Source organism: Athene noctua, chromosome Z, assembly GCF_965140245.1.
Source record: "Athene noctua chromosome Z, bAthNoc1.hap1.1, whole genome shotgun sequence".
NCBI lineage: Eukaryota > Metazoa > Chordata > Aves > Strigiformes > Strigidae > Athene > Athene noctua.
Window position 1 is genome coordinate 25,004,181 of NC_134077.1, and position 23,524 is coordinate 25,027,704.

The following is a 23,524-nucleotide window of genomic DNA, read 5'->3' on the forward strand; positions in this document are numbered from 1 at the left end:
TTTCTTGGACTACTCACCTGTTAAATAAGTTTGACTGGTTTTGCTTCCTAGCCAGTTTTCTGCATGGCATCTACCTAAAATACCTTGCCATAGATGAGAATTTTTTAGGATCCTTGTTTTCCTTCAGTTGTCCTTGTTGATGTGAATCATGCTGGCCTTTGGAAGGAGCTAGTTTTCTGACTGTTGTTTTATTATGTCAGCTGATAATTGCAATTGACCTGTTCCTCTGGAAAGGACATTCACCATGCAGGTTTATCATGGATCCATCACATGTGCTTTGCTGGTAATAACTGCAGTTTCTCTGAATGTGTAGCCTTGTAGCCTTTTCAGATTTTTTTTCCCCTTTTCTTTCCTTTTTTGCTTTTTAAATTAAAGATAGCTGCCTCTGAGTCACTGACCCTGATTCTAGCCTTTTTGTTTTCCTGTGGTTTGTCTGCCCTTATTAAACAGTCCTGTCTGGAGCACTACATACAGCTGAAGTTTGCAGACTTTTTTTTTTTTTTTTTTTTACCAGCTGGAATGCAATACTAAGAGGCATAAGGTTATGTATGTATAAGGATGTAATGAAAGACCTGTATACATACAGTCTAATGTTTCTGCATACTTCAAATGCTCTATACTGAATTCTTCCAAAGAAAAAGAACAGGCTTCTCTTTACTCTCATCTTTATTCTTATTTCTAGTTCCAGTTATGTTGTTTGCGTGCACTGTCCCAGCAGCTTTGTTATTCTCTTGCTGATCTTGATTACACCTTCAAGGTAGCTCTTCTTATACGTTAACATGTCTTGATAATAAACTTTTGTCTCTACTTGGATTTGCCTACTAGGCTTTGCTGCCAGTTCTGTCATAAAGAGCTCTAGCAGCAGAGTAGCATATGGAGTTTTCAGTCCAGCTGTTACCTTCAGGAATTAATTTCACACCAGCCCAGTTCTAAGTTCATTAGAAAGGCTGACACCAGGCTGACTATGACCCTCCTGCACCCACAGCAGCAATGTTTAACCTGGTTTGTTTCAGTGTTTGCTTTTACAGAACATACCACACACAATTGTATAAGTACAGTAGAGGTAGCAGTGAACTCTGGCTTCAGGGCAGAAATGAGCTGGTGGGAAAGCTGGTGAGAGGAGCTCCTGAATCAGGTTACTGCTGAAGTCTTCATTATGGGAAGCTATGACATGACTTAGATCCAGACTTGTTCCTTGTCCACCCTAGGAGGTGAAACCTCTGGTACCAAGTGACTAGCAGCACAAAAGTTAATGAAATGTATTTATGATTAAAAATAGAACTGAAATGTCCTTTGTTGTTTGCACAGGGCATAATGAGTCTGGTAGCTAACTTGAGCTTTACTGCCTGTTGGTATCAAAACTACTATGGATTCTCTGCAATCCAGCAGTGTATCACATACCTGCTGATGTTAACCCTGCCAAAAGACAGTACTGCACCAAGTCTACATATCTTATTATTTTGTGCTAATGAAATAAACTGTTAATATATTCTGATTCAGAACATTGTACTGGTGTACCAACATGGCTGGTGTCATTGGAGGCACAGCCCACATAAGCATTTTAATATTGTGAATGCTCCTTTGTCATCGGAATAATCGCATCAATTTAGGTGTACTTTTTTACACTTCTTAAATTGTATCTGTGCTGTACTGGGATTTTTCCAGGTATAAACTGTGTTTATTACAGCTCTTAACTGCTCCTGAAATGCATTCTGAAGGAGATACAGGAAGGAAAAAAAAATAGCCAGTAACAGAGAATTCCCAGCTTCTTTGTTTGGTGCAGGATCTCATGTTACATGGTGTGGAGGTTTGAACTCAGCTGGCAGCCAGACGCCACGTGAACTGCATCCTGGTCGAAACCAGGACACATGGGCTGATGACCATAAAGAGAGAATCTGTGAATCTGACAATCAGCACTCTTGCTAGCCAGTGTCAAGATTAAGTTGACCCTACCATTGATTCCAAGCTGTGATAGAAAGGAGACCCTTTTCAAGCATAATTTTTTAAATTGTTGTGGTTTGAACTTGGTCAGTAGCCAGTCACCACAGAGCCAGTCACTTAGACCTTCTCCCCCCTGCCCCCCGTAAAATAGGGGAGAGACAAAAAAGGGAGAATTCGAAGGTTGAATTTAAAAAAAAGGCAAGCTTAATGATGGTAGCAACAGCAACAATAGGAGGTCCAAATGGGTAATATACAATGCGGTTGCTCACCACCCTGTGACCAGTACGAAGCCCACTTCCAGCAGCTATCCCGACAGAACAAAAGATCCTGCTGTGCCAACCAGAAGGAGAAATGAGAGAGCACCTGCCTCCTTTATACACCCAGCATAATGTCACATGATAGGGAATACTCCAATGGCCAATCTGGGCCTGGCCCTCCAGCTGTTCTCCTTCCAAGCCCAAGGAAAATTAATGCTATCCTGGCCAAAACCAGGACAACTATATTAAAGTTTATTTTAAATGGTAATGGGAAGGGCATTGAGAAGTTTAAAAGGACATTATTGATGGTATCTCCCCAAATGAGAAGCGATAAGGTCACCTAGCCATAGTACTTAACTGCTAATTTTAGTCAGTTACACCAGTAATTTAATGGAGTGTTATCAAAAGACATTGCCATCAGCCAGAAAATACTTCTACAATTGTAACCAAATGTTTATGCAGGTGTTAGATAACTGCTTTTTCTGTAATGCTGATTCTATTAATTAGGGTTAGTTTGCTAACCCTACTACTGTCTTTGATTTGGTGACTATGATGTAATCTTCCCAAGATCTTCCCAATAATCTTTGATTATTTCCACCAGATCTTTTTGAATTACAGAGCTGTCTCTGCATGGTTTCTTACTGAGAATGGAAGCCTTTTTGTTAAGCAGGGGTGAAAACTACTTTTTGAAAAGCAGAGTCTTGAGATCTTGAGAAACATTTGCCAAGTTGAGTAGAATTACATTTTCAGTTAAAGAACCCTGTGGATATCTTTTCAGAAACATGAGCAAGTCTATTTTGCATTTGTAAAATATACTAATTCTTTTCAGAGAAGACTCCTAGAAAGAATTGTGTACTCAGTTCTGAAAGTGAGAAGGAAAAGGAAAAGTGTCTCATGAATTTTCATCCTCTGCCTCCTGTGATTTGGCTCTTGACCCATATCTTCTGCCCACCAGGTGCATACCTGAAATAGCAGACCAAAGAGTTCATATTCGCTGTAGCAACGAGGGGCTGTAGAAATTGGAAAGTTGTGGAGAAACTGAGACAGAGTATTTAAAGTATCTTAGGGAAAAAACTAAATCTAGGTCTTCTGTCTCCTGGATATTCAGCAAGTAAAGGATTTTGAACCAGTATTGCTTATATCCTGGAAAAATCTTTAACTGTTGTGCTGTGTGGGATATGGACAGCATTGTTTAAATATCTTTTGTTGTCTTTTCTTCCTAAATTCAATAACAGTGCTCCTATTCCATATTAATTAAAACTTTGCCTTCCTCTGTACATGCTTAAAAAGTGGTGAAGAGAGCACAAAGCTAAAAAGGAAACTCTTCAGGTTAATTCAAGTGCTCTGAACAGAAAGAGCACTGTATTTTAAAACTAGCTTAAATAAAATGCAGTTACAGGCAAACCCAAGATTTACTTTGGTTTTGGCTGGTTGGCACAATTATTCAGACAACATAATGTTTTGAGGCCTCTTCCTGCAGTACCTTGTTTTTTTGTATGTGTACATTGACAGGAAGTGCTCTCATTGAATTCTGATGTGTAGCAGTGCTCCTGTTTATCTGGGCATCACTTTAAAAAGTGTAAGTAGCTCTTAAGGTTTTATGGCACTGATGGAAGAATTGGAGGTTTTTTCCCAGGTGTGTTTTGTTCTTTGACATTTTTAACAGTAGTTATTACATATGTTCTCCCTGCCTCCCAAGACTTTTAAGTCTGCCTAAACCATCCTTGTTTCCTCTGTAATGTTTGTGCAATTAATGAGCATGTTGGAGTAGATGCTTAATCTTCAATCCTGTTTGTGACAATTTATATCCTAAAAATTTGGATGCCATATTTTTTTTTTTACATTACATTACACCAAAATTAACTTTAGTTTTCTTAATTTGGAAAGCAAACAGAGTAAGTGCTATTGTTACAGCTAGTTAAAACATTGCAAGGCTGTTCAGTTGAAAGTCTGTATTTAGGCTGTGAAGAAGTAGGGAATAAATTGAATCAGTTTGTGGAAAAGCTGTTCATCCTAATACCTTAATTCAGGACATTTCTCAGATGTGTTAGAGCAGCACCTCATCAATATGGCTTTATGATGTCTAAAAGAGTATCAAGAAGATTTCAGTAAAGGGAAAAGTGTGAATGTGAAAGAGAAACAAAACTTCTCCGATAATCTAATCTGTTGAAAGCTTGAGAGGCAGGAAGACCAGAAAAAGAAATAGAAGTCTACAGTATTCTTTCCTTCTCTTGTAGGAGAAGCAGCTACACATACTAAGTTCTTCCTTTGAAATTTCAGATTATACACTATAGTTATTCAAAATATGTGTTTTTGCTTAAACTTTATTTTAACCTCTAGTTTCAGGTGGTTTTGGTACTTAAGCAGTTTGAACATATGGACATAATTTATTTTTTTCCTGAAAGATGAACAGCTCCATCCATGTAGAAAAAGGTTAGGGACAGACTAGCCCCTGTTCTAGAGGCTGTTCATTACCAGTTTTAATCAGTGAGAGGGAACCACAAGAAAGAGCAAGAATAGACAGCCAAATGGTGCACTGTTCAAAGCTGAGGAGGCAGTCCTCCCTTTGCAGATCCAGCAAATTTAGGTAGTTTTAAGACTGGCTGCAGTGAGATATTATCCTAAATAATTTTGTACATGCGGTTGTCATGGTTTAAACCCAGCCAGCAGCCAAACACTACACAGCTGCTTGCCCACCCTCTCCCACCCTGGGGAATGGGGTATAGAATTGCAGAGGTAAAGGTAAGGAGACTTGTAGGTTGAGATAAAACCAATTTAATAATTGGCATAAAATTAAAATGATAATAATAATAGAAAATACAAACAGGTAATGCACAATGTTATTGCTCACCACCTGCCGACAGATGCCCAGCCCATTCCTGGCTAGTGATCTCAGAGAAGTGAGAATCCAAAAACCACAATCCTGGAAGTGAGAGAGAGGCTCCTGATCAACACTCCTTTATATACCAAGCAGGACGTTGTACTATATGGAATATTCCGTCTGCCGATTTGGGTCTGGGGCTCTGGCTCTGCTCCCTCCCAGCTTCTCGTGCGCCTGCGCATGGGCAGGACATGGGGAGTTGGAAAGTCCTTGATCTCTTAGCAACAGCTAAAACCATCAGTGTGTTACCAACATTCTTGCCCTACCAAATCCCATACTTTTATCAAAACCACAGCACTGTTGTAACTATTAAGAAGAAAAAATGAGCTCTATCCCATCTGAAACAAGGACAGTCATGAAGACTCCTGGGCTTCTGTTTTTTCAGTTGAACTCTCTTTCAGATTTGTCTAAGAGAAAATGCTTGTCTTTTACATGTGTGAGCCTGCTTTTTCTCAGGAAAGGGTATTAATCTCTGCTATGTAAAAATCTAAAACATAAGGTGGTCAAAGCTCTGGATGGAGAACGTGAATCTGAAACATAGTTTTAGAGAAGACACTGCTAGTGTGTTTGGTTCTTTTGTGTGTAACTTCTTAAATTCATACAGAAAATGTAAGATAATGTATATACTTGGAAAGAGTAAAATGAATAACCTTTAATGTGTTTATCTAGAAATGAAGTAGGCATGTATGCATGTGTATATGTGTGTTTATAGTAGACAGCATCATTAAATGCATATGAATAATATAAAAGCCTCATGAGACTGCTTCTAGCAAAAACTTAATTTTCTGATATTTGTACAGTGGTATTATTGAAATTGATTTAATAAAACTTTTACAAAGTTAGTGAAAATACAGTTCAGTTAAATACTCTCCCTCTCCCTTCTCCAACATCCTCCATTCCATCCCCTCCACGATCCATTTCCCCCCTTTTCTGTGTTCTTGTTCCTCCCCTTTCTCCATTCACTGTCAGGAAGGGGCACCTCAGAAGAGTCATTTCAGCTCAGCACGCCAGCGTCAGAGGCTAGTGGAACCAACAGCTACAAAAGTGAGTGCTTTTATTGAAGGACCATTTTTAAAATGGAATGTTGTGTCAGCAGAGTATTTGTTACTAAAGAGAAGCTCCTTTATGTGCTTGGTTATTTTTACTCATCTGCAAGTGATATAATCACTCTGACTCTGAAGGTGAATTTCCGCACTGGAAAGATTCATATTCAAGTGTAGCTGTTGTACTTTCTTTAAAAAGTTGGGATGAGACTTTCTGGTACCTGCAAAGCAAAACAGAAGCTGTATGAAGTGTTCTGCTTTGGTTTTATTACTTTGCATGATGTCTTGTTTTGTTAAACACATGTGCAATTCCTTTGATTCATTCTTAAACAAAAGTCTCTCATTGAATAGAAAAATAGGCAAGGATATAGAAAATAATAAATTAGTTTATTATCAAGCTGTGATATAAAGTTTCAGGGTTAAAGAATTTGGCATCAAAAGATGGTCTTAACAGATACAATAGCAGTACTGGTTAGGTTGTGAGGTTGTTTCACCTAGTTAGAGATGAGTTTTTTGTTAACAGTAGACCAAAAAACTTGCTATTCTGAGTGTGATGTTATTATGGAACGTATATTCTCTGGGCTAATAAAATTTACTATAATGCATATTTTAGAACATCAGTAACTGTTCCAGTGTATCTACTTTTTGCTACTTTTTGTGAGAGTCTAGCAGAATTGAAACGTGTATCCATTACTGCCTTCTTTTCAAAATGCTGTTCTCCACTTTTCTTTAGATGTAGATACTTGCAGAATTGACTGCAGTGTTTACATACAATCTTTGACACAGGTTGAAACAGATCAATGGTAGTAGTCATGTCCAGGTTTTGAAAGAAAAGCCCTGGTTTTATGAAAGAAGAAAAAGTGGACACATGTTGTCCTGTCTTGCATTCTAAATTATGACTCCAGTTGCTGTTGTGAGATCAATAAATGTGTTGACTCATTATTAGTTGTGTTGAATTTACTGTTTCTGACTTGTGTAATTTATTCCTTTTAGCCCGTAAAAACATTGTGAATGCTAAACTATCCTTTTAGGGGTCTGGGGAAGGGCATTTTGGAGGTTACAGGTGCAAAGTGAGTGAAGTGTATATATATATATATATATTTTTTTTTTTTTTAAGGATTTGTTAAGTAAGAGCAGAAATTATTTTACAGTGAATCTGTACTGCCTCCTAAGGAGCCCTTTCTCTCGACAAGCCATTTTCTCTGCGCATTACTGTACACTAAAATCATTCCAGGTGATTACCTCAGTGTGGAAAGCTGAAGGAAAAATGTATAATGAAGTGCAGTTTTGTGGACATTAGTTGTGCTAGCTTTTGCTCCCTCCTCTGTCCAGTTTTCCAACCATTGTCCACCATACCCCAGTGTCCTGCATGCACCTTGTCAAAGGTAGGTGTGCTGTCGAAACCTTAGTCTGGTAGCTGCAGAACAGCCTTCTCAGTACTTCTGTTTTGTTTGGAACAGAAGGACCAGAAAGGGTCCTGATAGGTGTTTCCAGGGCCCTTAGCCACTGCCCTTTAGTCAACGTCTGCTACTTGGAGGACATCCTGGTGTACTGGGAGCAAGTCAGTTGGCAGCTCAGTGCTACTGGATACCAGCCCAGCATCTGGAGGGGTGCTGTTATCATAGACCACATCATCCTACACCTCTCTCCCTACAACTGTTATCAGCAGCTCAGAATGACCATCTGCTTGGAAAAGACTCTTCAGCACACAGCAGGAACATAACTCTGGATGAATGTTTTGATTAAAAAGTATCTGTAGGGAAGAGAAAGAAGGCAAACAAGAAGCACTGCTTCATTACCAATGCTGTGTGACAGAAGAGAAGAACTGCAGGTTCGTAGTTACCAGGGCATGGACCCGTCTGCAGATCACCCACATGATCTCTTTCCTTATTGTCCATGCAGGAAAATGGTGAAAACCTGGAACAGTAGCCTTCTGAGTCCTGTTCTTTGAGAACTTTTGACTAAGTGGGTAGTATTTTCACATGGCAGTCCAATAAAACTTATTCTGACAGGCACCTACACCCATCTGTGTTGACAGCCAACCCTTCCTTTCTTCCTCTCCAGTTCACACTTCTCAGTGAATAGTTGCTGGTATCCTTTATGTCCTAGATATATATGCTTTTTTTCCTTGCCCTTTCTTTGTTGTGTTCTTGGAACTAACTGCTACAGCAGAAGGGACTGTACTTTCCTGGTCTGATTGATGTAACTTGAGATAATAATTTATGCATGTTTCCCAGTCCTTCCTTTGTGCCTTTCCCTTCTTTTGTGGCTGGATCAAACTCAGGGGCTTGGATTATGTGCTTTTGACTCATACTTCTCTAGGTCTCAAGTTGAGAAATGTCATGTCCACCACGCTCAGGCTGGCCCAGCTGATGGAAAGTAGAATCTGGACTAGGCCTTGGCAACTGAACAGCTGCCCTTTAGCAGGAAGTTTTGGGTTAGGAATATTGGCTTGTGATTCTGGGACAGGGCGAGCATAGTTGGCTGCCTTGCCTGGGACAGGCCCTGGAAGTGGACGTGAGAGCAGTGAGAGTGTGTTCAACACCTTTGCTCAGGACTGTTAGGGCTGTACTGAACATGTACTGAGACTACTCAAGGCAAGGGATGAAGATGAACCTGTCCTGCAGGAGGTGCTACAGCTTGTGTGCTGGTGGGAGAAGTAGCCCAAGGCTATCTGAGCAGATTTGGCTGGGGAGAAGTGTGGCACATAGCACTGTTTAACAAGCAAGGTTGATATACTCTGTTCTTCAAAGGCTCATCTGTGTTCCAAGGGCGTACTTCAGGCAGTGTGAAATTCTCAGTATTTGTCATTCAGATCACTAAGCAGAGTAGGGAGGTGCTCAGCACAGAGCTTCTGAGAGACAAACTGTCTTTCCCTTATACTCCTGCTTGCACTTCCTGAACTGCTGTTTCCTGGTAGACTCACACTCACCTGCAGACTGCTGCAAATCAGTAGGAGCGTCATCAGAGCCCTGTCATACTTCTTCCTTCCTTTTGTGTGGCACTAGGGACCCTTACCAGTAGTTGCTGTGACAACCTGACCAGCATGCTGCTTGAAGGAATCCATTTGCAATGCAGCTGATGGACAAGGTTGTGGTGGTTTGACCTGGGCTAAATGCCAGGTACCCACCAACTCGCTCTATCGCTTCCCCCCCCCTTTCCCCTTTTTTTCTCAACAGGGCAAAGAAGGGAAAGAAAAATAAGATAGACCAACCCTTGTGAGTAAAATAAAAGCAGTTTTAATATAAGCAAAGAGAAGCAAAGGTCTGTGTGCAGAAGCAAAAAAAAGAGAACAGATTAATTCTCTACTTCCCATGAAGAGCCGCTGTCAGGCCTTCTCAGGAAGCAGGGCTCCAACACGCGTAGTGGTTCCTCAGAGGACCAAGGGTGACCCCACCCCGTCCTCCTTTCTCCCAGCTTTATACTGAGCAGACGTCACATGGTCTGGAATATCCCTCTGGTCAGTTGGGGTCAGCTGTCCTGTTGTGTCCCCTCCCGAGATCTTGCCCACCCCGTCCCACTGGGGTTAGAAAATGTCGGAAAGAGCCTTGGTGCTGTGTAAGCACTGCTCAGCAGTAGCCACAACACCGGGGTGCTATCAACACCCTGCCAGCTCCCAACATAAACCACAGCACCATGGGGGCTGCTATAGGGGAAAACCAATTCCAGTTCAGCCAGACCCGGTACAGTGCACAACTTTCTCTTACAAACTTGTGAATCCAGCTGGGAAGGTTGGAGTCCAGGCATCTCAAAAGGCAACAGCAGCGTAGCCTGTCTCTAAGCCCTCCCAAAGACTTAACCTGCATACTCTGTGTACCTCTGCAGACACACCTGATGCAGTGCCCTCTTGTCAGCCCTCTCCAACACTTGGGCCTGCAGGGCATTGATCATCCATTCTTGGGGCTATGGGGACCAGCAAAGCTCTGCTGTTAGGAGTAGGACGACAGGGATGAGAGTCAGCTGTGCAGGTAACTCCAGTACTAGGAAGCTGTAGAATGGCAACAGGACTGGCAGAGCTTCTCCAGCAGCCTTTTTTATCACACTCCTCAATCTGAATTTATTGCCTCAGGAAGAGCTGCCAGTTGCTCGTGATGGTAGGGGTAGGTGCACAGAAGCCACCAGTTTCATGGTCTATGTTGCCATCCTAAAGCAAGAGCTACTTTGTTGCTTTTAGACAGAAGATGGCAAATGGACATCAACAAAGCTGACATGCCTTTTTTTAAGCCTGTTGATTCAGCTCTAATTTTAAAAAAAACCCACAACGCAACAAAAGAAAAAACCCTGAACAATAAAAACCCCAAACCAAACAAATTTGTTACTTTGTAATGGTATGTTGTCTCTTGTCTCTGTGAAGACTGGTGGGATCCTTTTTATTCCTTTTGCCTTCCTATGGAGCAGCTGTTTGCCCAGGTGGCAGGATGTTATGGAAGCCCAGGCTGCACAGCTTTCAGAGACTGTTGCCTGTATGAGGGACACTGTTTGGAGGTGGGGGAAGACTATCAAAGACCAGTAAAGGAATACTGGTTTTGTGTCCAGCAAAGCATCCTGGTGGGCTTTTGGGGTGTTTTGTTCTGCATGTCTGGTCCCTGGGTTTCCTGCATCTGGCTCATAACCTCATAGGTATGGGAGAACAACAGTATTTGGGAGACTTGAAGATGAGGCAGCATATCTCATGAAAGCAGCAGCAGTGAGGTACAACTTGCCCAGAAGATCCTCCATCTATGGTCAGCTTACTACAGGTGATTAACTTGCATCTCAGCATGCATTCTGCAGATTGTCCTGGACCTGGATGAAGTTCATTTGTGGGTTAGTGATTTGGGTGACTCATCACAGTAAGGGATATGCTGTGTTGACTAATCATGTGGACACCTGCCGGGACCAGAGACCATGTTGCTCTTGTCCCTCCCCCACCCTCGGACTGGACGGGGCAGGGAGTGAGATAAAAAGACCGAGGTTGAGATAAGGAAAAAATTTAATACAACAGTGTAACAAATAATAAACTGATCAACAACAATAGCAATAACAACAACAATAAACAGTAATAACTGTAAACAGGACAAAAGATATACAGAGATCTACCGCAAGAGACACAGCAGTACTGTCGCGCGTGGTCCCAGGGACAAAAACTACACAGAAACTGTTCCTGCGCTTTGGCGCCTGGACCTGACATCAGCATGGTATTGAATAACCCAGCTGGAGCTCCCTTCCCACTGCTGGGGAACTGAACCAGGACAACACTAATGATTCCTGGAGGAAGAGAATGTTGGCCTGTCCTGGCAGAAGATAGTAGAGTTGTAAAGATACAGTGCTGTGAACTTGGCCACCTATGAGCTTGTGTCCAACTTTATGATTAGTTGATTGATTTGATGCAAGTCAGGAAAAGCTGACCTTCAAACAGTGATGATGAGCCTCTTCTCTATAGATTTGTCTTTGGATCTCAATTTTAGGGCCTACAGTGGGTGGTGATTCTTGGTTCCTAGGTTAGTCCCATCTGTGAAACCTCTGATCTCTAGTCTTTTTTGGGTCAAACTTGGAAGTGGTTGAGACTGATACCTGTGTCTGTGAGAGGAAGTGATAAAAATGTTTTGAGAGAGAGGACTCTTCTCTAGGTATTTGAGGAAGTACTTGTGAGGAAGTACTTCTTTCATCCCTTCAGTACTGATGTGCTTTGTGTCATGTTTTGGGTATGAAAGTGACCATTTGACAGCAGAATGAGCAGCAACAGGAAGTGGCAGGAGTATTTAGTGTGTTTACCTAACTAGTGCTAAACAGCTGCTGAAGGTATGAATAAGACCTTTAAATATTTCTTGATGTGATCACAGAGCATACAGAAAGTAGGTATAATCAAAGAGCATAGTTAGAAGTGGGGGGAGATGATTATTCCCCTCTGATTGACACTTAAGCATCTGAAATAACGGTGTCCAGATTGGGCCCCTGGTGCAAGAAAGATGCTGGAGTTCATGATGTGCAGGGAAGGGCTCAGGAGCTAGGATTCTTTAGTGTTGTGACTGCTGAGATGGGATTTAAGTGCTGTCTTTCACTACCTGGTAGATAGAGAGTCACTAGTGGGAGGTGCGCTGCAAAAAGGCAAGAGGAAACAGTCACAGGTTGCCAGAAGGGAAAATCTGAACAGATGGAATAAATTTTTCTCAGTTAAGGTGCTTCAGCATTGGAACAAGTTATCCAAAGACCTTCATCCTTTGAAGGTATTCAGAACTTGGCTGGCAAAGGCCTTGAGCAACCTGCTCTCACTTTGATGTTGGCCCTGCTTGGAGTGGAGAGTTGGACCAGATGACCTCCAGAGATCCTTTCCGGCCTGAATTGTTCTGTGATTGAAGAGTGTGGTACTTCCTGCATGCTAGCCTCTGCCTGCTCTGTGGTGATGCAAAGCTCTCAAGTGGCCTTTTCAGCACAGCATCTTCTAGCTGGTAAGCAGTGTAGATGATACAAAAGATGCTGAAACATTGTGGATTCAAACTAGTTCACTTTGACCCACAGAACAGGAACAGGCTTTGTTCTCAGACATACATAAAACCAGTATAGATGTAGTCTCTATGTATCTTTTGCTGGATATATTACAGTATTTGGTTATGGCTTGAAACAGAAGCTTAATTTAAAGGGTTTCTGAGTAATTTGCTAGAGCTTATTTGTGGGTTACAAACATTAACACAGGTAGACAGCATTAAAGAGAGTGCCGCAGGAGTAATGATCTGAAGGATGACATAAAACACCCATTTAAGCTGGGAAAGGTAACAGTCAGATAAAAATAAATTTGATGTGGTAGCACAGAGATTGAGAAGGAGTTAAAAGCATTCAGACTGCTTTCAAACTCTTGTTGTGTTTTAATACATAATAAGAAGAAAGCTGTATTCCAAGTAGGCTGCCAGTGTAAACTGGAAACACCTGTAGGTAACAGGTATGAAGATTACTTCAAATTTTGTGAGCTTGGAAAAAACACTGATAGTAGAAGGAATCAAATTAAAAACTCTTAAGTTGGTTGTGGAGAGAGAGGACATTTCAACTGAGGTAGAGTTTGTTTGGTTTTAAGTCATTCTAGTCTGAGTACCTTGTATATTAGTTAGAGAGCATGGTAATCTTTCCTCATACTGAACAATTTCTGCAGCATCTGTAAATAAAGATTCTAAAAACCAGACTTTCTGGCTTATGAAGTCACTTCTGGAGTTACAGTAGTCACTACTGCACATACTCTACTTTCTAAACTGATAAAAATTTTCTAGAACTGTTTTCTTCTCTGCGTAACTCAGTGACTCATGACTTGTAAAGAAATAGTTTACTGTTGAGATCTATGTCTTCATCTACTAAACCTAGACTGAAAGTATGAAATGGATGGGAAGTCTCAGGAAAAATAATTATTTACTTATGGCTATCCATAATAAATGGCTAGACCAGATGTATATCTTGCTAGGCTACATGTTAAGTATGTTTTAAGCCTACAAGCATTCCTAGAATTTTATGGCTTTTGCCATAAACTCAACACAAACTGAAGAGTCTGCTCCAAGAGTAGGGTGTTACTGTAACATGTGCATCACAGGATCTGCTCATTTGAAAAAGAAATCATCCAGTAGGCAGGGGAACACAGAGAAAGAAGTACTGTTTCCTAGCACTCCTCTCTGGCAACAGCTGTTTAAAGTTTGATTTGATGGCCAATTGATTGCTAGAAAGTTATGTTTGCCAAAGGTTAAAGAGTCTGGTAGACATATAAATAGAAGCAGAAGGTAGCTTGAAGTCAGATATTACAAAATGATCCTCTCTTTGACAAGTTAAGGTTGTCTTCCTTATAAAATTAATCTCCTGAACAAGTCAGTCTGTCAGTAGTGTGTTATTCATTGTATGAGATAGGCTTTATAACCTTCTACCTTTGGAAACAAATCCACGGTACTCCCTTTTCACCTTAGTAAAACTATTTTTGTAGAAGGTAATATGAAGTTATAATTAGATGTTTGCAGCTGTTAACTTCAAGTGTGTGGCCTCCATCCCAGTAGTACTTGCATGCCTTCCAACTGATTAAAAATAGAAATAGCTGTGGTAGAAATAGTATTAGAAATTGTTTGCCTAGCATAAATGCTAGTATAAACGTGAAAGAATATTACAGAAATATGAAGTTATTCTTAAGATATGGTTAAATTAGTGGGCATACATCCTTATTTATGTGTGGGATGCATAGTGTCGATACCAAGAAAGGGTTGAAATGGGGACCGAATTGTGGGCTACAATTGGAAATGTTTGCCAAGAACTGGGGTGGTGAGGGTGGGAAAACCAGTGTTGGGAGATATTTCAACCATATTGAGGTAAGATTTGTGTCATCAAAAAGACAGGGTTTTCTTCCACAGAGAGCTTTTATTCTGCATGTACTTACCTTCACTAAAGAAATTACTATGGAAAATATATTGATGCTTTCCTTTTCTTGAATATCAAACTGCTGGACTTAGCCTGTGAGATGTCTCATGTATATCACATAGAACTAGGAGGAATTTTTTATGCTATTCCCTATTGCAGACTTTGTTTAGGATTGAGTTGCCTCCTGCTGGCTTAAAACCAGCTAGAAAGTGTGGAGAGGAAACTAATGGTTGGCTGCTCTTTAACTTTTGTTTCATATTGAATAGATGCACAGCTAAAGGTGTTCGTCCTAATCTCTTTTTTTTTTTTTTTTTTTTTTTGTGTGTGTGTGTGTAGCATCTTTGACACTAGTCACACAAGAAATCTCTGCCTTTGGAAAGTTCTTTCAATGAGTTAGTAGATATTTCATGACAGAAACTTGCAGACAAACGTACTAGTTAGAGGTATAAATTTGAATAACCTTCACTTATCCTGTTAGAATTTATTAAGACAGTATAAGTAGGATTATCAGTCAAAGGTAAAAGGGAATTTAAAAAGTGTAATCCTTGCACAAACAGTACAGTAGCTCATGTGATTTACTGTAGTTTGACTTAGAACAAATTCATCTGCCATACTGGACAAGAAAAGGGATGAAATCGGCTGTAAAACGGTGGTAAACTAAATGTTATCTGTGTCCTAATCTCAATTTATCTAGAATGTGAGTAGTCTAAACAAAAACATACCTGACTATTCCTAATAGATAGTGAGACCAAGTAATGATATAAATTGTGGAAAAGTATTTATCACTGTAACATTTTTGCTTTTCTGTCTGTCCTCTGTGATTTTCAGCTGAAAACTTTGCCTAGACTGAATTAGTGATTTATTTCATGTCAAGAGTTCACAAATTCTTGTATGCAGTGATCCAGGACTAGTAATTTGAATTGTTTTGTCAAGGATTTTTCCAGTGAAATTCAGTATTAAGAAGCTAGGATTGTGCCTCTCAACATGTTTTTTGCTAGACACCAGCTTCCTGCCTGCTTCAGAGTTTTTTTAGATCAGCGATTGATGCAGCAGATGTATCTGTTGTTGCTCATATTTTGAGACTTTCAGATGAAAATAAAAGGTAGCAGACTGCTAATGTTTGTGTTACGATCCTTTTCTGATAAGGAAAGGAATACTTAAAAAGAACTTTCAAATCCTCAAAGAAAAATTGTGTTTCTCCTTCTTGTCTACCCTGCAGTGGATACTCAAAATTGAGTTTGCAGCTAATTAGAGAAGCTGGATATCATCAGCAGGCAAAGCAGTGTGGTATCAATCAGGATAATTTTGGGGGATTTTTGCCATATTGTTTGTGAAGAGGTTGAAATCAATTTTTCTTGCTTTGCTGTGTTGACTAGTAATTGAAGATTCATCCAACAGCTGGTGATGTGCATGTCCTCTTGGCTAGCCTATAGGAGGAGGACTAGCAACAGTAGCCTTTTGCATTTCAGCAGCAAGTGTGGCAAAGAAGCAGGAGACAAGGTAGGAGACTTGTTGAGAAAGTCCACGACAAGCAATGTTTAAGTTTATAATAATGGCAAAGACAAAAGATCATGACAATGTGGCTCCCTAAACTAAAATGGGCTCTGCTTTGGAAGTGGAAGACCCTAGTGTGGTTTTTTCAGCTTTTTCAGGGCATTTAGAACTCTATAGGGAATAATCGAATTTAAGCTTGTTGAGAGAAACGTGACAACAGTTTTGAAGTGAAAAAATAAAGCTTTCATTTTGACTAAGCTGTTTTCACAAATGGGTTTAATGTTTACCTTGCTGGTCTCCGGACAGTCTCCATTTTTCCAATGTGACCCTTGCTCTAGAACTTGAACCTTTCTTTGACATTAGTGGAGTATATTATCAGTAAGCTGTGAGGTCAGCTGCACCAATCAAATTTGAATTTATAAATACTAATTAAAATGTCAACATTAAGCAAAACCATGAATTTTGAGACTTGTAATAGCATAAGGGGCAGAAGATCTGGAATCATTAACAGAGCAAATGTAAATTAGCTTTTTTTTTCTGCAAAAGAGATATTTCTGTTGTCTGCTGAATGCAAAATAGTAGTGTTTTGCCACTAGTGTTCCTTGTGATGTTTTTTGGGGAAAAGTGAGTTATTTGTGCCCTTTGTTCCTGGCTTGCCCAAAATCTTCTCTTTACCCCTGTGTGTGAAGAGCAGCTGCAGAGCTCAGCTCTGTGGGTCCTATGGGCACAAGAGTGCCTTGGCAAGACTCTTGTGACTCAATTCCTCTGATTAACATGGCTTAAAACTTAGATTTAGTACACTTTTCCCTTTCAGCATGTATCATCTCTTCCAGCTGATAATACGAATGTGTTAGGGTTGAATATGGCCTGTGTTTTGCTAGTGGCAATCAGTCCTGAAAAAAGAACTAACATGTTTGGACTTCTTTTATCCCCTTCTAGCTTGTGCAAAATGACTAGAAACCTAAATGTGGTCAAGTCTCTTTCATGCTGAAGGCAGGCTTAATCATTTTATCTAGAAGTTACTGATTTCAACAGAGTTTAGCAGCAGCTGTTGAACATACATACTCACTGTATGATACAAAACATGATTCACAGCTGGTGGGCATAATGGTCTCCAGCAACTGTATTGTCAAGAAGTAATGCCAAAGCTGGCTGCTGCATGCTGTGGTGTTGCTTTTTTCTTTTTTAATAGTAGGCAAAATCCTGTGCAGGTATACCAGTGGGAAAATGACTGTTTTCTGTTTGAAGAAAGAACCTAGAGAATCAAACAGCACCTAGGGAAATACTTGGCTTTACTCAAAGAGGATTGAGGGTTTTCTGGTTCTGGTAAACTGTATCATTTTTCATATTTGTTCAGCTGAATGGTTCAGCAGCATCTGGCATTTATGTCCTGTGTGATTTTTTTTCTTAATTATTTTTTTTTTACTTTTCCATTAATATATGATAACACTCTTTGATTCTGAAGATGGGAGTTATTTGTGTGAACTTAGCTGCTGGAATCTGTTTAGTGTTGGTGTTTCAAACACTTTGCAGCCCATGAATTTTCTCCATTAGTCATGTGGTGATGTGGTACTTTGCCAAGGAGTGAAACAGACTGTATGACAGCATATCAGAACGGAGCATGGATTTTCTAACGCTGTTAGATTAAATGATTTTGTCTACTTTGAGGCGGAAAGTTCATTCAGAATTTTCATACTTTTTCATTAAACAACATGGTTATTAATTTTTTTAAAGTTCAGCTATGAATGCAATGTGATAGGCAACAAACAAAACCAAAAGTAGTATTTTTCTACTATATTTTACTAGGAAGTATTTGAAAGAAGTGAAGATCACACCACTAGAAAATGAATACAAAGTTTTCTTGAGTTAAATGTTGGCAACAGTCAACAGCCTTTCTAAAGGAAAACAGCCATTCAACGGGAAACAGTCTTTCAAAAGGGCTTGTGCTTCTCATTAAAGGGAGTTTTCACCTTTTAGTGATTACAGTAGCTACTCTTCAAATAAGCTACACTGCATAATTGTAAGGAAGTGGAGTCAATGTGTTCTGCCACTGCTGCTTTTTGCTGAAACTTGAGATATACCAGAGATAATGTTCTTAAGCTTAGTCTGGCTAATTCTTAACTGCATTACTGTTTCTCATTTGACTAGTGGATTGCTGATACAGTGTTTGGAGGTTTCTTTTGGTTGATTTGGTATGTCCCTGAAGCACTAAGAATTTATGGATTCAGTTGGTGTAAATCAGACATGTCAATAAGGAATATTTTTTTAATTGGCATTTCTCCCCTGATTTTTGTGCTGATGAATTTTACTCCCATAAAGAGTATGTTTGTAACACTTTGAATTTTTTTGTGTGTGTGTGGTGTTTTTTGTTGTTTTTTTTTTTTGTTTGTTTTTTTTGCCAAGACAATTTGATGATTATTTTTTCTCTTTCCAAGGTAAATAAAGAGATTATACTCCAAACTTCTTCCAGTGACTGACTCCTGTAGTATCTTCTCTTTTCAGAGAACATCTTTGACAATGAGGCATTCATTTAGATTCCTGCTACTGTTTCTGAAGAAACTGTTATGGTACTTTGGGGGAGGGGGGGAAAGCTGGTTACACCCTAGGCATTCTGATGTAGGAGTTGTTAATTGATTTCTGTTCATGTATTTAAAAATTTAGTTGAGAGCGTCATTTGTATCTCTTAAACAATGTAATTATTTCTGTGCAAGTTCGTCAGGTTGCTAAATGTTATTACTGATCTCATAATGGGAGACTTCAGACTATGGTGTAAAATGAAATTAAATAATTCTAAAATTACTCGCATTCTTCCATCAGTGATTTTTATGCAAAACATGTTTAACTACTGTTGACTTAGTTGAGTCTAGTCAGTTATAGATCTTAATGTTATATCTGGTTCGTCTGTAGGAAAATACAAATAGATTATTTAAATTATGTATTGTACATGATAAAGCAATTGATTTATTTTTATTGTATGTTTTTCATAGGCTGTTTGGCATTCTTCTTGATCCAGTTAATTTGCATTTACATTGATAATGCCTAGCTTTAAGTAGCCACCTGGGTATTCCTTTTATATTATATTTCAGAACCTGTAGAGCTGATGCACAGATATATTTCTGCTTTGAAAGATACAGTCAGCAGTGTCTGTAACCAAAGTGTGGAAGTTAGCTGAGATGATAAAAATGAATTGCATAGAACACAGAGTATTGAATTTGACAAAATGTGACCTTTACTGGTTAAATCAAGTTTAAGTTGCTCTTTAGTTTTACAGTACGTTCCCTGTTCAAATATGCAATAGATACTGCTAATTTGTGACTTCAAGTTCATTATTTATGAGGTTTTTTTAGTGTTTGGGGAGTTTGAGGGGGTAACACAGAATAACATCTGTATGTTGAAATGCACAGTTAAAAATATTTAAAAGAAGCCCTGTGTTCTATGTCAAGGAATGTTCTGCAGGTTACATGGGAAACTGAGTCTTCCCTGAGTAGCAGTAATTACCTTCCAGAGCTTGCCAGTGTATAAGTGGCCATTTTCATATATGAAAATGCTTGTGAAGAGGTGACTTTTATTTAATTGGTGAGGGTACCTATTAAGCAAAACCGCTGGTAAAGGTGGCTGCAGCTGAATGACTGGCAAGAATATGAAAGCCTTCAGCTGAAAGGCAGAGCATCAGACTTTACTGTAAAGTATTAATAGTGCATGGGTCCTTGGCAGCCAGTGTGGAAAGGATCAGTGATCTTGACTGGGACTTACGTTATAAGTGAAGAAGGTATTGGTACAGTTTTCCTGAGCAAAGTGAGTATAGACTTGCATCTTGGACAAGCCAGTTCAGACTATGGTTTCTGAGGAAGAGGTGGTCCAAGCATGAAGTCACTTGGATCATCTGGAAGGGAAAAAATGTTGTAGTTACACCTGTTTTGTAAGAAAGCAGACCCGAGTGAGAACACCTTGACAGACAAAGAAGAGCTGAACACCTTTCTGCACCTTTTTGAATTTTGGTTAATCCTGTCTTGAACTAGAAATTTTAGTCAATAGCCATTTCTAAAATTTAACCCTAGTGTTAACAGAAAACGATTTCTGAGGCAGAGGCTTAGTATTTTTGGAACCAGGAAAGAGTGTAAGTTAGGCTTAGTATTTTTGGAACCAGGAAAGAGTGTAAGTTGACCTAAGAACAAAGGATAGCTTTGTCAGAGAAACAAAATTACAGTAGGAGAGACACATTTGGTGTGAAATACTAACACTGGGGGCATTTGAGGTGGTTGATCTGTATCCACATTGGTAATGAATATCCTTTGTGCAGCTGAAGAACTGAATGTTGGCAAAGTTGGAAGCAATCAAATTAAGAAGCATAACCTGCCACTACCTTGCTTAGGAGGTATTTGGAATGGATTAAGAAAATAGCTTGATATAATAATCTTATAAAGAGGTCGTTAGCTTGTAAAAAGCTCTTGCATAGTGCCACCCCTTTCCCTGATAGATCAAAACAGTATGACTCTGTGTTACTTGCCTGCATTTTTTCCTTATTCCCACATCCAAATGCAACATCTACTGTCATCCCCCAACTTTTCTTCAGCAAAAACATAGTAATTGCTTAAAAATATCCTTCAAATTCATCCTTCAAAGTAGTAACTCTTGCTGTCAGTGATTATAAAAAGGTGAATTGTGTGCCATTGCTGATTTTTTTTCTTTCTACTGTTGTTAATGCAGTGTTAATGTTGTAATGTTAACCTATTCTTGATGCACACATTACCAGAAAGCCCTCAGATGCTTACAGCCTATGAGGATGTGTAGAGCCAATAGTGTAAAAGAACCCTCATATTCATCTTATCATACTTAACACCTCCTCAACTGAACAATGCATTACTGAAATTTGCCTTGAAAAGGTTCATTTTTTTCAGACTGATTCATGGACAACTACAAACTCTGAAAGATGAGACTTTCTGAATATTTGAACATTGTTACTGAAGATGAAGCAAATTTACTGTGGTTCTAAAATCAACCTGTATTGACATTATCTGCATCTTAACCAGCTTATGAATGTGTCTGCTTTTTATGGATTCTTTAAAATTAAACCCAGCAATAAGTAAAACTATGTTATTGATAGTACAATGCACAGAGTATGGAGTTCAAACAGATTAATGATAGGTGCAATTAAATTCAGTACATGTAGGTCTTAATGCAACATCACAGCAATTTGGCACAGCTTGCACAGATCTCTTAAACCTGAGGCAAGGTTTATTATGTTTTCAGACCACGTTTTTTTGAGACACAAAGGGCCTCAAGGGCAAGAGTCTCTGGTTCATTAAGTCTGCTTTGTGTTATTGTAGTGGAATGAACAGCCTTAAAACTAGTCCAACTCGAACTGGCCAGAGGAGGATTCCACATAGGGCAAGGGCAAAAAACCATAGTGTTGTCCTTTGGGGCAAGGCTGGTGCCTGAGAAACATGAAGAGTGGTAGTGAAGGAATCTTTTTTTTTTTAATACCTCAGGGGCTTGCATGCTAAGTATGTGATCTGAAGGTCTTTACACCACAAAGTTTTTACCGTATGTGTTGGATGCTGTGCAGTGGAAGTAGGACAGCTGGTCTTTAAGACTTTCAGAAAGGAAACAGTGTAATGCGAGAAAACTGTGAAGTCATTACAGGCCATTTGCAGTGTAACCGAGATCTGAGCCTGGAGCGTTGCAAGCCTGAAGAACTGTGATTTTCAGTATGGTATCATTCAGTTCTTCCCTGTTTTCAGTGACTGTAAGTGAAACAGCTGGGAGAAATGGAGTGAAAATGTAATCTTTAGCTATGGGATGGTGTGGATGGTTTTTATGCACCTAGGAAATAAATGATTAATCTAAGATATACGCTAGCCCCATGTAGAACATATTTACACTTTTCCCACCTGCTTCATGTAGATCCAGCTGTGGAGCTCCACTGTAGTATTAGAAAACTAGCATAATGTTGGTGAACCTTGTCTGGAGTAAGTAAGTCTGTACAGATACAGTTGATAATCTCATAATTTTTTCAGGCCACGCAAAAATTTTGGGGGCGAGTCCTAAGTGACACTAAAAATCAGGTAGGAGGTGTGAAAAATTCAGCCTGATCTGAGGCAGAAAACCAAGCTTCAGTTCACTATGGTTTAGATTTTTTTTTTTCTTGGAGATACACAAACTGGATAAGCATGATAGTAGTGACCTTGGATTTTAGACTCAGTGCTGTGATATATAATAGAAATTAGGATATAAATATTACCAAGAAAAGATATTTGTTTTATTTCATTCCTTGTTTTGTTTATTTGTATACAGTTTTAAGATCCAGCCTTACAAATGCTTTATTTGCAATGTTTTGAAAATTTTCCTGTATGAATTATGTACCCAATGTTTTACTTTGTATGAAGAGATCTTAGCAGTTCTTAATATCTTCACCAGCAAGTCATTACAGTGAATCATCTCTTACAGAGTTTTATTCTTTAGTCAAAAATAGTGCTTTAGGATGGCATGCATGAGAATGGGCCAAGAGATTAATGTGACTTCAAGTGTCTACAGAAGGCAGTGTCTGTCATGTGTGCTGTTATAATGATAAACTATAACCAAAATATTCTGCTAAAAAAGAAAAAAGACCTGAATCATAAGAAACAAATTTAAAGTACATGTTTCAACTCTGTTAAATGGGATGAAAAACGAAGTATGATTCTTGCTTGCACATTTTGATCATTATACCACAAACATTGTCTGTTACAGTATGACAGTGCCTAGAATTACAAGTATAGTTTTGCGTTAGAAATAGGACACAATGGCATTGTAAATATTAAAAAAGAAAAAGACATAAAAAGGGAAGTACATGGGTTCTAATTCACAGTTGCATTTTGTTCATGATGAATGTGGTATTTTAAATTTAGGGGAATTACTCAGCTTCATAATGCATATTGTATGCAGGTGTAACTGTTCTTTTGTATATACGCACATGTTATGCTAAAAGATTCTGTTTTAATTTACAAATTCTGAACAGTTGCTGGAACTTGCTAGGAAGTGCCAGAATTTGTTACCAAGGCCCTTAATTCGGCTGTCCTATGTCTTTGCGTTATGATCTCTAATTACATTGTTTCACACTATTTTTTCCTGCCTCATTCAATGAACAGGATGGGAGGTGCTCAGGAATTGAGCAGCTACTTGATATTTTAATCCTTATCATTCGGTTAGCAGCCCAGGCTTTATTTACTGCACACCATTTAAAAGTCTCTAAAGAATACGTAATTATTATTCTCTTATGGCCTTTTCTAAGGTGTCTGGCTGAACTATTTTTATCCATTCAATTGTATTTTCATGTGCGTTTTCTGGTCAATACCTATAATTTATGTGCTATGTGAAATAAAACACGTGTGCGCACATACACAGTATGCATATATATATATATATATATATATATTTACTTTTTAAAGATAATTTTGCAATTATTTCCTTCCTAGAATGGAAGCAGTTAGATATTTTAAAACAGCCTTTTGTGAGGATATTGAAAGTAAATATAAACCAATGCAATTGAGTGACTAGAGACATCCGTCTAC

General features: G+C 39.1%; 1 protein-coding gene across 6 annotated transcripts in view; it reads left to right on the plus strand.

Annotated features, from left to right (window-relative positions):
• MAST4 (microtubule associated serine/threonine kinase family member 4) overlaps positions 1-23,524 on the plus strand; it is a 320,186-nt gene that overhangs the window by 132,234 nt on the left and 164,428 nt on the right. For 3 of the 6 annotated variants that reach the window (XM_074931942.1, XM_074931938.1, XM_074931939.1), the window contains one exon: positions 6,049-6,123. The exons of the other annotated variants lie outside the window; for them this stretch is intronic. In XM_074931942.1, coding sequence (XP_074788043.1) covers positions 6,049-6,123 — 75 coding nt within the window. The remainder of the gene's footprint in view (positions 1-6,048; positions 6,124-23,524) is intronic. 6 annotated transcript variants of the gene reach the window in all.